The sequence below is a fragment of the Marmota marmota genome, unplaced genomic scaffold (assembly GCF_001458135.2).
Source record: "Marmota marmota marmota unplaced genomic scaffold, marMar, whole genome shotgun sequence".
Taxonomy (NCBI): Eukaryota; Metazoa; Chordata; class Mammalia; order Rodentia; family Sciuridae; genus Marmota; species Marmota marmota.
This window is the reverse complement of record NW_026000020.1, coordinates 1,284,538-1,300,902: the sequence shown is the minus strand read 5'-3', so window position 1 is coordinate 1,300,902 and position 16,365 is coordinate 1,284,538. Positions and strand designations below refer to the sequence as shown.

Here is a 16,365-nt window from a genome sequence, read left to right as displayed (position 1 = left end):
TCTACTTGTATATTTCAATAAAACGACCTGCCATATTGGAGAGGCCCATGTGGCAAGGAACTGAGTCCATCAGTCCACCAGCCTCAAGGAACAAATTCTGCCAACTGTCACATGAATTTGGAAGCAAATCCTCCAGTTCAGCCTTCAGTGAGAACCCAGCCTGGCCAACATCTTGAACTGCAGCCCTTGAGAGACCCTGAAACAGAGCCATTCCTGATCTCCTGACCCACAGAAACTGCAGGATAACAAATGTGTATTGTTTAAAACCATCAAGTTTGTAGTGATTTGTTACACAGAATTTCATAGGTAGTACTATTAGAGTAAAAACAGACTATAGCAGAAAAGGAAAGGAAATGGCTTGTCAACCACAGAAAGAGTTCTTCCATTTAAAATTTTGATGATGCTTTTCTCCATGAGATCCAACTATTGTATATATCTGTATGAAAACACAGGTGATTGGAAAGGGTACACACTAAATGCAATAACAATTACCTCTAGGGATGGGAGGAAGAAGGGAAAGGATGTGATGGAAAGGAGTGTTCACTTTTTTCCAAGGTTATGAAAATATAGATCGTATGACATGTTAATGTACAAATTATGTTACAAAGAAAAAAGCAAGAGAGACTCTGAAATTTTCTTGGAAGCCTAGAATTTTTCTGGACTTTAAGCCAGCATCATGTTAATCATAAAAAGGCAAAAAGAATAACCGGAACTCTCAGCAATACAAAATGTTGCAGCCAGGGCTGGGGTTGTGGCTCAGAGGTAGAGTACTTGCCTAGTATGTGTGAGACACTGGGTTCGATCCTCAATTTTTACAGCTAGATTTTATAAATAAATAAAATAAAGGTCCATTGACAACTAAAAAATATTTTTTTTAAAAAATGTTACAATACTTTGGGGAAAGTTTGATACTTTTTATAAAAGTCCAACATGTACTCTGTATATTTAAAAATATGCAGAAGGGCTGGGATTGTGGCTTAGTGGTAGAGTGCTTGCCTAGCATGAGAGAGGCACTGGGTTCAATCCTCAGCACCAGATGAAAACAAATAAATAAAAGTATTGTATCCATCTACAACTTTTTAAAAATGCAGAAAATAGCAGGGTATGGTGGCATGCACCTGTAATCCCAGCAACTCCAGAGGCTGAGGCAGGAGGATTGCAGTTTTTAGATCAGGCTCAGCAATTTAGTGAGGCCCTAAGGAATTAGCAAGATCCTGTCTCAAAAATGAGGGGGGGAAAAAAAAGGCTGGGGACTTAGTGCAGTGGTAAACCTTCCCTGGTTCAATTCCCAGTATTAAAAAAAAACAAAACAAAACAGACCATATGTTGCCAAGAAGATCCAGGGAGAACTCTGAGTAGGAGGGAATGTGCCATCTCTTGGGGTGGTGGTACATGACTGTATGAAACTATCTGCATTTATCATGACTCAGTGCGGTGCACCAAGAAGGGCGAATTTCACTGTAAGTAAATAAACCTGATTTTTAAATGGTTAAAATGTTGTTTAGGGTTTAGCTTTGTGGTTTACCATAATTCTATTGGTTGTAGACTCCAAGTTAAGTTATGTAAAGGTTTCTGTTTAAAAGAATATAAAGAAATTTCTCTTGTTGTCAACATTACTTAGTTGTGCTAGGAACTTTATTATGAAGTTGTCTTATAGAAGAAGACATATACTGAATATCCAAGAACAGACTTTGATTCGTAACATCAAAGTATCATGTGCAGAGATGCTGTTTCAGAATAAGTGGTTGCATTTCTTATGTATTGGTGATATTGTTTATTTGTAGAGAATCATTTTTGTGTAATTTTTACAGCTAGATTTTTAAGAAATTAATGCACTTGAGGTGTTAAATTCTAGATTACATGTCACTGTTTCAAAATTAAAATATAAAACATAAAAGTAGCATTAACTTGATTCAACCTAGGAAATCCAATTTCATATTCTTAAGAAATTAGAATAGTAACAAATGTGTCTTTTAGTTGCCATATAATCAGAGAGTGATTCTAGAATATAGATTTCATATTGAGAAAAAATTAATACTTTTTTTTTTTTTAACCCTCCACAGGTGAGGAAGAAAGTGCTTCCCGTTCTTCTGGATGGGCATCCTATCTGCATAGTTGGTCTGGACTTCGATAGGTTGATGGAAAGAAAATTCTTTATTAACCAAATAGAATCCATTTTGGGAAAAAAAAAAATGGTCATTTATATTACTGTTATTTTTCTGTTAAAAAGTATGTATATATATGTATGCATCCTCCTATATCTGTACATAAATATAACAGATGTATATAAAGAGTCTCAGCTTGGAGTAAAAGTAGAACTTGAAGTATTGACACCAGTCCACAGCCTTGTAGCTCAACACCACAGACAGTGCAGTTTCTGTGATCTGCCTTGCATGACACCGGAATGAAAACAAAGGATGAAGTCACTCCCCTCTCTGTGAATTTTGAAGTTAAACTAAATTTTGGTACCATACCAACTGGAATATAAGCTCTTAAAATAATGTTTCAAGACTGTTTTTTGCAAGATCAGACTTGCAGATAAGTTGTTATTAATAAGTTGCTGAGAAAATTTGGCGATTAGAATATGAAGGAAAATGCTTTATTGTTGATTTTTGTTTGTTAAAGGATTGTGAAGTAAATACTCTTCAGTTAATTATGAGGTTAAGTTAAATTGCAAGGTAGTTGTTTGCTTAAAGACTAACTGTTCTTTTTTTTTTTTTTTTCTCCAAAGTATATTATCTCAACACTTGTTATGTTGTCGAAAGTGCTGGTTTACTGGCTGATGTAACACTGACTATGAATTCATGGGACCACCACTTTAACAGAGGTTGATTTGGTGATATGTCTCTAGGTTCTTGTTATGGTACCACTACTTGCAAGTCGTGAGTCTGTTTTGAGAATTCTGTCCATCTCCCCAAATAAGAATTTCTCAGAATAACAACTGCATTACTTAGAATCGAATCTAAACCTGAAACTGGTGCTTCTAGTGTTTGAGTGTTGTGCCCTCAGCATTCCATCCCATGGGATTTTAGAAAGACGACTTGTAGATCAGTGCTGTGTCTTCACAGTTCTGGTGAATAACCCTCGATGTTGGTGTTACTTACCTTTGATGCCTCTGAATATATTTTATTGACTAGATCAAAATTGTGTTCTTAAATCAAAATTTGAGAATTCTATTTTTAATATTTATTTGTTAATAAATCACTACACAGTATGCTCTCTCAAGTTCTTAAGTCTTGCAATTTATATTCTTAATGTTCAGGCTCAGCTAAAGAACTGACTTTGTACTTCAATTACTGGGAACATTGGTTTCCAACTTAGATTAACTGAAATTTGCTGCTGACATGTTGAGTTTGTTCTTTAAAAAATATTTCTTATTTCTGTCTTTTCTCCCATCTTAGAAGAACAGACCTAACTAGTGAATGTATTAAAGAAAATTCATCTATTTAAGAGTTGACTTTAAAAGTTTAGTTTTTTTTACTTTATAAAACTGTGAATATGAGTATGCCAGCAGCATACAATGTAAACTGTATCACTTAAATAAATTTCACTTTCTCTTTGAGCCTAGGCCTTTTGAAATCTATCTAAACTTGTCTTGAAATATAGTCTATGCTTATGATTATAACAGAAACATCTTTTTGCATGATAAAAATTACTTTGATTACAAAAGGCATATTCTTTGGCTTTAGCAATGAGGAAATGTAATGATTATTTTAATATCTATTAAATATTTAACTATATTATATTTTTATGCCTACTCTTCTTCTGTTAGACACTGACTCTTTGAGGTTTTAAATTGCCTTATGAGTTTGAAATGCAAACTCCTTCATGACTGTCTTACACAGTTGGGACCTACTGGGTACTTAAGAGAACATAGACCAAGCCACTGCAGTGGTGCACACCTGTAGTCCCAGCTGCTTGGGAGGCTCCCTTGAGCCCAGGAGTTCCAGCATGGCCTTATTGAGACCACCCACCCCTACCCAGTCCAACACAAAGAATGTAGACCAACACTTTGGCATGCACCAGGTTGACCATGATGCCCACTCTATCTGACACTTGGCCTTGGAAGCAACAGTTGGTCTTGGCCTTTCTTGGAATAAAATAGACATTGATTCTACCAGAGGCAGGTGCCTATCTGGTCTGCAGCTGAAGGAGTGACTTGAATGAAGGCCTTTGTTCAGGCCCTTTGGGAATTTGAACTGGGAAATGGGCAGGGACAGAGCAAAGTGAAAGAGAAAAGCAGGAGATGCCACAACAAAGGGGAAAAGGTGGCCCTGGAAAGGAGTAGACATGGCAGCAATGCCGCGTAGTTCAGGAGTGGGGGATTGAGTTAATCAGTAAATTAATATAATGCTTACATCATTCCCTTAGACGACTTACTTTTCAAGACTATACCTGCCCAGACCTGGGACTGGAATCCAAATTTCCAGACTAAGTCCAGTGTTGTGACTAATGCTGGACTTGGTCTACAGCTCTCTTCGAAATGTCTTTGTAAACATTTTTAGGCTCCCAAACTTTAAGCCAAAATACGCTTATACTACCAAAATGCATTTATTAAAGGAAACTTTTTAAATGGTTGGCATCCTGTTTTGCCTAGAACAGTGTGGCTTTGCACCAATTGTTCTTATATAATATTAGTAACACTAACTCTCATTCTCAGAAGAGGCCCTGCCTGGAAGGGAAGTGTCAGTGCCACCCTGCAGTATAGGAAGCAGAGATGGTAGAATGGGAAGTGATAAGACCAGCTCGAATATAACTCCCCCACCTGTACATGCTCCACCTGGACCACCTGCTAGAAATGAAGCTAGAGCACCTATTGAATTAATCTACAGGTTACTCTCTAGTACAAAAGATAAGATTGTCACCAAAATCACCTTGTGGTGATCATTGTGAGGAGTCATAAATACAAAGAGTGAATATAGCATGCATACATAATGAGCTCAGATCCACCACTCACCTTTAAAAGTTATAAAATACTGCCAGGCACAGTGGTGCACACCTATTATCCCAGCAACTCAGGAGATTGAAACAGGAGGATTGCAAGTTCCAAGCTAGCCTCAACCACTTAGGCCTTATGCAATTTAGCAAGACCCCATCTCAAGCTGGTCATGTGGCTCAGTGGTAGAGTAATTGCCTAGCATGTGAGAGGCACTGGGTTCGGTTCTCAGCACCACATACAAATAAATGAATAAAATAAAGGTCCATCAACACCTAAAAAAAAAAAAAATTTAAGTAAATAAATAAATAAAAATAAAAAGGGCTGAGAATGTAGCTCAGTGGTAAAGTGCCCCTGGGTTAAATCCCCAGTGCCAAAAAAATTAAAATACCAACCCCTTCAAAATTCCCTGTGTGTACCTCCCAAGATCAAAAGCCCCTCAAGGTTACTATATGTAAATAATTTCCTGAACTTCATACAAGTCATTTCTATGTTTTATATGAATTATGTTTCCTTGTTTTATAGCTTTATAAAATTTGAATTATTCTCCACATTTTCTTCTGACTTACTTTCTAATTCAATATTACATAAGATAATTAATATTGATGCATATAGCCATACTTTGTTTTCATGGCCATCTAGTATTCCATTTTATTAATATTTCACAATTTATTCCATCTATCAATAGCTATTTCAGTTGTTTCTACTTTTGTATTCTTTATAAATGATGTTGCCATGAACCTTATTCAGCATTTTTCACAGAACTTAGGTACAGGAGTTTGGCATATATGGACAATGGAAATGCTCTATGATAGGGTATACATGTGTTGAATTCCACTAGTTAATGCCAAATGAGTTGATGGTATCAATGTGGTTTTTTTTAATATTTATTTTTTAGTTTAAGGTGGGCACAGTATCTTTATTTTACATTTATGTGGTGCTGAGGATCGAACCCAGTGCCTGGTGCATGCTAGGCAAGCACTCTACCACTGAGCCACAACCCCAGCCCCTCCATGTGTTTTTTGATTGAGAGTTGCTCTACATTCTTATCAACTGATATCAGATTTTTAATTCTTGCCAGTCTATTCTGCTGGGTGGAATCTTATTGTGGTTTTAATTTATAATTTTCTTATACTTTTAAATTATATCCTTCTAATTCCTAATGAGCACCTTTTCTTATTAACCATTTTATTTCCTATTCCAAGAAATTTCAGTTTCATGTATTCCATGGACTATTTCTATATTGGTTGTTTGTCTTTTAAACCTGGTTCATGAGAACTGCAAATATTTTTTTTTTCCATTTCTAACGTATCTTTTCACTTTTTTGAGTTTTTTGATGAACAAATGTCCTTTTGCAGGGATGGGTGCCAGGATTGAACCCAGAGGCATTTAACCACTGAGTTACATCCTCAGCCCTTTTTATTTTGAGACATGGTCTCACTAAGTTGCTCAGGGCCTTGCTAACTTGCTGAGGCTGGTCTCCAGCCTGCAATTCTCCTGCCTTAGGCTCCCAAGTTGCTGGGATTGCAGGCATATGCCACCATGCCTGACTCAAATATAGTTTTGAGTTTTGTTTTCCCAATTGCTAGAGATGTTGAACATTTTTTCATATGTTTATTGGCCATTTATATTTCTCCCATTTTTAATTGGATTTGTTTTTTTGTTTTTGTTTTGTTTTAGATCTTTATGTATTCTGGATATTAGTACCCTGTCTGAGAAGAAGGTGGCAAAGATCTCCCATTCTGTGGGCTCTCTTCATATTCTTGTTCCTTTGCTGTGTAGAAGCTTTTTAATTTTTTCACACTTATTGATTCTTGGTTTTATTTCTTTCTCTTCAGGAGTCTTAAGGAAATCATTGCCTGTACAATATGTTGATGTGGTGAACCTACATTTTCTTCTAGAAGTCACAGAGTTTTTAGTCTAATTCTTAGGTCTTTGATCCACTTTGAGTTTTGTGCAAGATGAGAAGTAGGGATTAAATTTCAGTTTTCCCAGCACCATTTGTTTAAAAGGCTATCTTTTCTTTAATGTATGTTTTTGGCACCTCTGTCAAAGATCAGATGACAATCTTTGTGAATTCGTGTCTGTATCTTTTATTCAGTTAGTCTTGGTGACTTCAGTTAGTCTCAGCTAGTTTTGGTACCAGTGCCATGCTGTTTGTTTTAATAATTTTTAATTGTTGATGGACCTTTATTTTATTCATTTATTTATACACAGTGCTGAGAATCAAACCCAGTGTCTCACACATGTGAGGCAAGTGCTCTACCACTGAGGCACAACCCCCGTCCATACTATAGCTCTGTAGTATAATTTCAGGTCCAGTATTAAGAATATCAGATAAATCAGAAAGGAACATAAAACTATTTTAAAAAGGGGGTCTAAGCGGGCTGGGGTTGTGGCTCCGCAGTAGAGCACTCGCCTAGGATGTGTGAGGCCTTGGGTTTGATCCTCAGAATCACATAAAAATAAATAAGTAAAGCAAAGGTATTGTGTACAACTACAACTTAAAAATATTTTTTGTTAAAAAAGGGGGGTCTAAGGGAAATACTGCATCCTAAATGTCTCCCTCTCTCACTCATCCCAAGCTGCATTTACCCTACATCATCCTTACTCCTGCTCTTCTCAGAAACTTCTTAGCTGGCCCTATTACTCTGAGCACAGGATTGTTTTCTTAAGAAACTTAGTTCTAGGGGCTGGGGTTGTGGCTCAGCGGTAGAGCACTTGCCTCACGTGTGAGGCATTGCGTTCCATCCTGAGCACCACATAAAAAATAAATAAACAAAATAAAGGTATTGTGTCCATTTACAACTAATTTTTTTTTTAATTTTTAAAAAATAAGAAAAAAAAAAGGAAACTTCTAAAGAAAACACCAAAAACCCAGGCATGGTGGTGCATGCCTGTAACCCAAGCGGCTTGGGAGGCTGAGGCAGGAGGACTGCAAGTTCAAAGCCAGCCTCAGCAAAAGTGAGGTGCTAAGCAACTCAGTGAGACCCTGTCTTTAAATAAAATACAAAATAGGACTGGGGATGTGGCTCAGTGGTCGAGTGCCCCTGAGTTCAATCCCTGGTACAAAAAAGAAAACACCAAGAGACACTGACATTTGGAAATTCCCTAGTGAAGAGATGTTTGTTGCCATTATCCAATAGTTAAAATGCTTTTCAAGAAACCCTCCCACCAACCCAAAATTGACAGCTCTCTTAAGTAAGAGTCTTTTTTTAATTGATTTTTTAAAAAAATGACAGCAGAATGCATTACAATTCTCATTACACATATACAGCACAATTTTTCAGATCTCTGGTTGTATATAAAGTATGTTGACACTATTTGGTGTCTTCACACATGTACTTTGGATAATAATGTCCATCACATTCCACCATCCTTGCTAATCCCCTGCCCTGTCCCTTCTCCTCCCACCCCTCTGCCCTATCTAGAGTTCATCTATTCCTCCCATGCTCCCCCTCCCTACCCCACTATGAGTCAGCCTCCTTATATCAGAGAAAACATTTGGCATTTGTTTTCTTGAGATTGGCTAACTTCACTTAGCATTATCTTCTCCAGCGCCATCCATTTACCTGCAAATGCCATGATTTTATTCTCTTTTATTGCTGAGTAAAATTCCATTGTGTATACATGCCACATTTTTTTTATCCATTCATCCACTGAAGGGCATCTAGGTTGCTTCCACAGTTTAGCTATTGTGAATTGTGCTGCTATAAACATTGATGTGGCTGTGTCCCTGTAGTTTGCTGTTTTTAAATCCTTTGGATATAGTCCAAGGAGAGGGATAGCTGGGTCAAATGGTGGTTCATTCCCAGATTTCCAAGGAATCTCCATACTGCTTTTCTTATTGGCTACACCAGTTTGCAGTCCCACCAGCAATGTATGAGTGTACCTTTTTCCCCACATTCTCGCCAACACTTACTGTTGTTTGTCTTCATAATAGCTGCCATTCTGACTGGGTGAAATGAAATCTTAGAGTAGCTTTGATTTGCATTTTTCTAATGGCTAGAGATGATGAATATTTTTTCATATATTTGTTGATTAATTGTATATCCTCTTCTGAGAAGTGTCTGTTCACGTCCTTGGCCCATTTGTTGATTGGGTTATTTGTTTTTTTGGTACTTAGCTTTTTGAGTTCTTGAGTTCTTTATATACCCTAGAGATTAGTGCTCTATCTGATGTGTGCAGGGTAAAAATTAGCTCCCAAGATGTAGGCTCTCTGTTCACCTCACAGATTGTTTCTTTTGCTGAGAAGAAACTTTTTAGTTTGATTACATCCAATTTATTGATTGGGGCAGCTCTCAGATCTGATCTCCATCTGGCCAGGTACCAGCTATCCAACTCTCCCGCCCCCCAGTGGTGATAACTTGGCACAGTGACCACTCAACACAAAAACAGCTCTCAGGTGGGCAGGTGTGCAGTGCGACCAGGGCGCCACCAACCTTGTGTGAGCCTGGGTGTGAGAGGTTCCGGAGGTGGGAACGGTTGAGTAGGATTCTTAAGTAGGAAGTTCGGCTAATCAAATATTTGAGGCAAGCCTTCAAAAAACAGAAGATCTCAAGATACAAAAGAAAATATAAAAAGGTTATATTCTTAGAGAGCTAAGAGAATGTTTCATACATGAAATAAGATCAACGTGTTAATGAATATGAGCAATCAAAACACAGAATGAAATACTGAAAACTAAATTGCAATAGCAAAAATACATGATGAGAAAGAGGTGGACAAATTAAACTATTAAAACAGAAAGACATCCTAATCCAGGAAGCTCAGAATTTAATAGGAGTCCCTGAAAATCAATGTAAACAAGAAGGAATTTCTAAAGAAATAAGAAAACTGAAACATCAGTTCCAATACATATGTATTATAAAGAAGCAGAACTGAAGTTAGGGTATAAACAGCCCAATTAGAACTATGAGCTTGCACCCATAATTCTCTACACCCTCCAGCAGCTGGTGTTTGAACCCAAGGTTATTATCAATTGATAATTCCGTGACTGGCACAAAACCTCCTTTCTTTTTAACTTCTTTTTAGTTGTTGATGGACCTTTATTTACTCATATGCGGTGCTGAGGATTGAACCCAGTGCTTCACGCATTCGAGGCAAGCGCTGTACCACTGAGCCACAACCCCCAGCCCACAGAACCTTTTGAACAGGGCGTCACCGCAGCAACGGGGCAGTCTCAAATCAACACCTTGGTGCTGCAAGTTCCCTGGAGGGCATCACCTCTGTCACTGAACAGTTAAAGGACTATAATTCATTCACCGCTCCTGACAGCAACACTGTCCATCAAAAGATAGTGGAGAGAGGCTGGGGATGTGGCTCAAGTGGTAGCACGCTCGCCTGGCATGCGTGAGGCACTGGGTTTGATCCTCAGAATCACATAAAAAAAAAGATATTGTGTCCATCTAAAGCTAAAAAATAAAAAAAAAATTTTAAAAAGATAGTGGAGAAATTCCTCAAAATTCTGAGGGAAAGTTATTTGCAACCTTAAATCCTATAAACAATAAACTTCCAATTAAATGGGAGAGGAAAAGCATTTTCAGATCCTTAAGAACTAAAAAAAAAAAAATTACTCACCATAACACTTTCTTGGAACCTATCAAAGAGAATTTGCTCAAAAACAAAGAAACAAGGAAAGAAAAAGCCGGACACAGTGGCGCATGCCTATAATCCCAGCGACTTGGGAGGCTGAGGCAGGAAGATCACTAGTTCAAAGCCAGCCTCTGCAAAAAGCAAGGCACAAAGCAACTCAGTGAGACCCTGTCTCTAAATAAAATACAAAAAATAGGGCTGGGGATGTGGCTCAGTGGTCAAGTACCCCTGAGTTCAATCCCTAGTACCCACACACACACCAAAAAAAAAGAAAAGAAAAGAAAAGAAAAATTCAACCCAGAAGAATGGAAATGGGGAAGAAGAATATCAGAATAAGAGCTGGACTGCAGGTCTGGAGAGCAGCAAACACAGGAAACAGAGGAAGGAGTAACACACCAAAAGGGAATTCTTCTTGGGAAAAGGGCAATTGAAAATATGAATATTGATTAAATATTTGATATTAAGGACATTTTTAAATTTTCAGTTTTAATAATATCGTGTTCATGTTTAGCCAGGCTCAATGGCACACATCTGTAATCCCAGCAACTCAGTGGGGATTTATGAGCAAATGTCAAGGCAGAGGATTGTAAGTTTGAGGCCAGCCACAGCAAATAGCAAGTCCCTGCCCCAAAATTTAAAAATAAAAGGGGCAGAGAATAGTTCAGTGGTAGAACACTCTTGAGTTCAATTCTCAGTAGCAATAATAACAATTCTCAGCCGCAGCCCTTGCAGGCAATGGAAACGGGGTTCTCCTCGGTGGAATGGGCTGGCTGCAAAAAGAAAAAAAAGCTAAGAAAAATAGAATGATAAAAAAACCGCAGGACCCAGAACATATTTTCAGAAAGCCTGGCAGGACGGGCTAGCCAATCAGATGGATCAAACTTCTACACTAAAAAGCAAAATGGACCCTGGGCTTGGTTTATTTATATGAGGGAACATCAAAGGCCTTCCAAAGAATGTTCTTCACCAAAAAATGTTATAGGTGGGCCGTCCAGTTCCCAACGGGTCACAGCCATCTCCGGAGCTACTACCAGGGATCTTCCTAGTAGAGCCGAGGTAAAGGTGGCTTCCTGCAATTAATAATAATAAATAAAAATAATAACATGTCTATGTTTGAAAATAATTCTTACTTTTTAAAAATGTGCGGAGGGCTATGGTTGTGGATCAGTGATAGAATGCTTGCCAAGCATGTAGGAAGCACGGCATATAAATCAATAAAGTAACAACTAAAAAAATTTTTTTTAAATGCTGAAATATTTATATTTGAAATTACATGTTACAAGTTATGCAAAGGACAAAAGTGGACACTATATGAAATCAGGGTGACAGTGAGTTGGATTTTTTAAATCTGGCACAAACATTTTCATTTTCTGGGTTCTTTTCCAACCTCCACCTTAAGCATGCCTCTTTTAAAAAATTTATTATTATTATTATTATTATTATTATTATTATTATTAGTTGTAGATGAACACAATGTCTTTATTTTGTTTATTTCTTTATTTATTTTTAAATTTTTTTTTAGTGTAGATGGACACAATATCTTTATTTTATCTATTTTTTTAATGAGGTGCTCAGGATTGAACCCAGGGCTTCACTCATGTTAGGCAAGCACTCTACCACTGAGCCACAACCCCAGCCCATCATACCTCCTTTGTTGTATGTGTATTTTGTTTTCAAACCTACTGAGATATAATTTACATCCCATAACATTCATTGGTTTAAAATATGAATTCTTTGGTTTCAGTATATTCAAGAGTTGTGAAATGCACAAACTAAGTTCAGAAATTTTCATTATCCCACAAAGAAACTCTCTACCCATTGGCAATCACCACACTCCACCCCTTGGCAACTACTGATCTAATTTCTGTCTATAGATTTATCAATTCTGGACTTCCCATATAAATGAAATCATGTAATATGTGGTCTTTTCTGACTGACTTCTCTCACTTGGCATAAAGTTTTCAAGGTTCATCCCTGTGGAGCATGTATCAGTACTTCATGTCTTTTCCTTTTTAGATAAAATTCCATTGCGTGGGGCTGGGGATGTGGCTCAAGTGGTAGTGTGCTCGCCTGGCATGCGTGCGGCCCTGGTTCCATCCTCAGCACCACATACAAACAAAGATGTTGTGTCCGACGAAAACTAAAAAATAAATATTACGAATTCTCTCTCTCTCTCTCTCTCTCTCTCTCTCTCTCTCTCTCTTTTAAAAAAAATCCATTGCATGACATACCATACCTCTTGATTAATTTATGAATATTTGGATGTTTTAAACTTTGGGCTATTATGAAAATTTCTGCTATAAAAATGTGCACACAAGTTTTTATGTTTTTACTTCTCTTGGGTAAAAACCTACAGTGGAATTTCTGGGTCTTTTGGCAACTCTGTGTTTAACTATATGAGCAAAAGCCAAACTGGTTTTTCTAAACTCACTATTCCACTTTGCAATCAGATCAATAAGGTACCAGGCTTCATTTTCTCTACATCTTCATTTTCTCTACATCCTCACCAAAAATTATGCCCTTTTACTGTAGCCACCTTAGTAGATGTAAAGTGAATATAAAAGATGTAAAGTTCATTGTGAATTTGATTTGCATTTCTGTAATGACGTAAGATGTTCAGCATACTTTTTTTTTTTTTTGTACTGGGGATTGAACCCAAGGGCACTTAACCACTGAGCCATATCCCAACATTTTTTATTTATTATTTTTGAGAAACTGTCTTGCTAAATTGCTTAAGGCTTCACAAAGCTGCTGAGGCTGGGTTTGAACTTTCAATCTTCCTGCCTCAGTTTCCCAAGCCACAGGATTACAGGTGTGTGCCACCACACCCAGCTCTTTTGATTCTTGATATAATTTACAACACAAAAATTTTTATCTTCAACAAAATCCATTTTGTCTTTTTTTCTTCCTATGCGCTTGGTATCATATTCAAGGCATCATTGTCTAATCCAAGTTCACAAAGATATATTTATATGTTCTCCTCTGATAACTTTAGTTTTCACTCTTGACATGTAGGTCTCTATCTAGCTCTGATCTATGGTATAGGAGGGTCCAACTTCATTATTTGCATGTTGACATCCATTTGCCCCAGCACCATTTATTTTTTTTAATTTTTTAATATTTATTTTTCAGTTTTTGGTAGACACAATATCTTTTATTTTATTTTTATGTGGTGCTGAGGATCAAACCCAGTACCCTGAACATGCCAGGTGAGTACATTACCGCTTGAGCCACATTCCCCAGCCCCCAGCACCATTTATTGAGAACACTGTTCTTTCCCTACAGAATTGTCTTGGTACTTTTGTTGAAAATCATCTAATGTAAGATTTTGCACTGGACTCCAGTTCTATTGCATTGATGTCTCTGTCTGTATCCCAGTACAACACTATCTTGATTACAGCCACTGTGCAGTAAGATTTGAAATTGGGAATGCAAGTTCTCTAACCTGGTTCTTCCTTTTCAAGTTTGCTTTGACTGTTCAGAGTCCTTTGCATTTCCATATGAATCTTAGGATCTGCAAGTCAGGGTCTATAAAAATGAAAGGTGGATTATGGTAGGGATTGTGTCGAATACGTAGATCTATTTGGATAATATTGCCATCTTAACAATACTTGATCTTCCAATCCATGGACATAGAATGTCTGTTTATGTAGGTTTTTACTTTGACAATGTTTTATAGTTATCAGTGTTAAAATCTTGCATTTCATTTGTTAAATTTATACCTAAGCTTCATTGCATTGAGCTCATTCATTAAAAGAATAGAAAGTCACCAAATAACCTGACATTACATATCAAAGTCCTAGAAAAAGAACACCAAATGCAACAACAAAAGCAGTAGAAGACAGGAAATAACTAAAATCAGAGATGAGATCAATGAAATTAAAATTAAATTTTTCAAAAACACAATAAGTTGATTCTTTGAAAAAATAAAGTTGATAAATCCTTAGCCAAGCTAACAAAGAGAAAGAAAAAACTCAAATTACTAAAATTTGTGATGAAAAAGGAAATATCATGATAGACACTACTGAAATACAGATGATAATCAGAAACTATTTTGAATATTTATACTCTAACAAAATAGAAAATCAGACATAGATAAAGTTCTAGAGACATATGACCTACCCAAATTGAATCAGGAGAACACAGAAAATTTAAACAGATCAATTTCAAGCAATGATATTGAAGACATCATCAAAAGCCTACCAACAAAGAAAAGCCCAGGACCAGATGGATTCTCAACCAAGTTCTACTAGACCTTCAAAGAACTATCACCAATCCTCCTCAAACTAACCCATGAAGTAAAAAAGGAGGGAACACTTTAAAACTCATTCTATGAAGCTAGTATCACCCTGATATCAAAACCAGACAAAGACACTTCAAGAAAAGAAAACCTCAGACCAATATTCCTCATGAACATAGATGCAAAAATTCCTAATAAAATGCTAGCAAATCACATACAAAAACATTTAAAAGATAGTGCACAATGATCAAGTTCATCCCAGGAATGCAAGTTTGGTTTAACATACAGAAATCAATAAACATTATTCATCACATCAATAGACTTAAAGACAAGAATCACATGATTATCTCAATAGATGCAGAAAAAGCATTTTACAAAATACAGCATCCATTCATGTTCAAAACACTAGAAAAATAAAGGATGGTAGGAACATACCTCAACATTGTCAAAGCTATATATGTTAAACACAAGGCCAACATAATTCTAAATGGAGAAAAATTGAAAGCATTCCATTTAAAAATTGGAACAAGACAAGAATGTCCTCTTTTACCACTTCTATTCAACATAGTCCTTGAAACTCTAGCCATAGCCATTAGACAAAAGAAAGAAATTAAAAGGATATAAATAGGAAAAGAAGAACTCAAACTATCACTATCTGCTGATGACATGATTCTATATTTAGAAGATCAAAATTCCACCAGAAAACTTCTAGAACTAATAAATGAATTCAACCAAGTAGCAGAATATAAAATCGACACCCATAAGACAAATGCATTTGTGTACATAAGTGATGAATCCACCAAAAGAGAAATTAGGAAAACTACCCCATTCAAAATAGCCTCAAAAAAAAAAAAAAAAAAAAAAAAAAACACTTGGGAATCAATCTAACAAAGAGGTGAAAGACCTCTACAATGAAAACTACCAGAACACTAAAGAAAGAAATTGAAAGAAACCTTAGAAAATGGAAAGACTTCCCATGCTCCTGGATAGGCAGAATTAATATAGTCAAAATGGCCATACACCAAAAGCATTACACAGATTTAATGCAATTCATATTGAAATCCCAATGACATTCTTCATAGAACTAGAAAAAGCAATCATGAAATTCATTTGGAAAAATAAGAGACCCAGAATAGCCAAAGCAATCATTAGCAAGAAGAGTGAAACAGGAGGCATCACAATACCAGACCTTGAACTATACTACAAAGCTATAGTAATAAAAACAGCATGGTATTGGCACCAAAACAGACATGTAGACCAATGGTACAGAATGGAAGATACAGAGACAAACCCACATAAATATAGTTATCTCACACTAGGCAAAAGTGCCAAAACATTCACTGAAGAAAAGATAGCCCATTCATCAAATGGTGCTGGGAAAACTGGAAATCCATATGTAACAGACTGAAATTAAACCTCTATCTCTCACCCTGCATGAAATTCAACTCAAAGTGGATCAAAGACTTAGGCACTAGAACAGAGACTCTGTGCCTAACAGAAGAAAAAGTAGCCCTAAATCTTCACCATGTTGTCCTAGGAACTGACTTCCTTAACAAGACTCCTAAAGCACAAGAAGTAAAATCAAGAATCAATA

At 36.7% G+C, this 16,365-nt stretch overlaps 1 protein-coding gene across 4 annotated transcripts in view; it reads left to right on the top strand.

The window, feature by feature from the left end:
• The window catches only part of Gcc2 (GRIP and coiled-coil domain containing 2), a 48,907-nt gene extending 45,162 nt beyond the window's left edge, over window positions 1–3,745 (top strand). For all 4 annotated transcript variants that reach the window (XM_015499666.2, XM_048810250.1, XM_048810248.1 and 1 more), the window contains one exon: window positions 2,064–3,745. In XM_015499666.2, coding sequence (XP_015355152.1) covers window positions 2,064–2,134 — 71 coding nt within the window. In that variant the 3' untranslated portion in view covers window positions 2,135–3,745. The remainder of the gene's footprint in view (window positions 1–2,063) is intronic.
• Window positions 3,746–16,365: the final 12,620 nt, after the last annotated feature.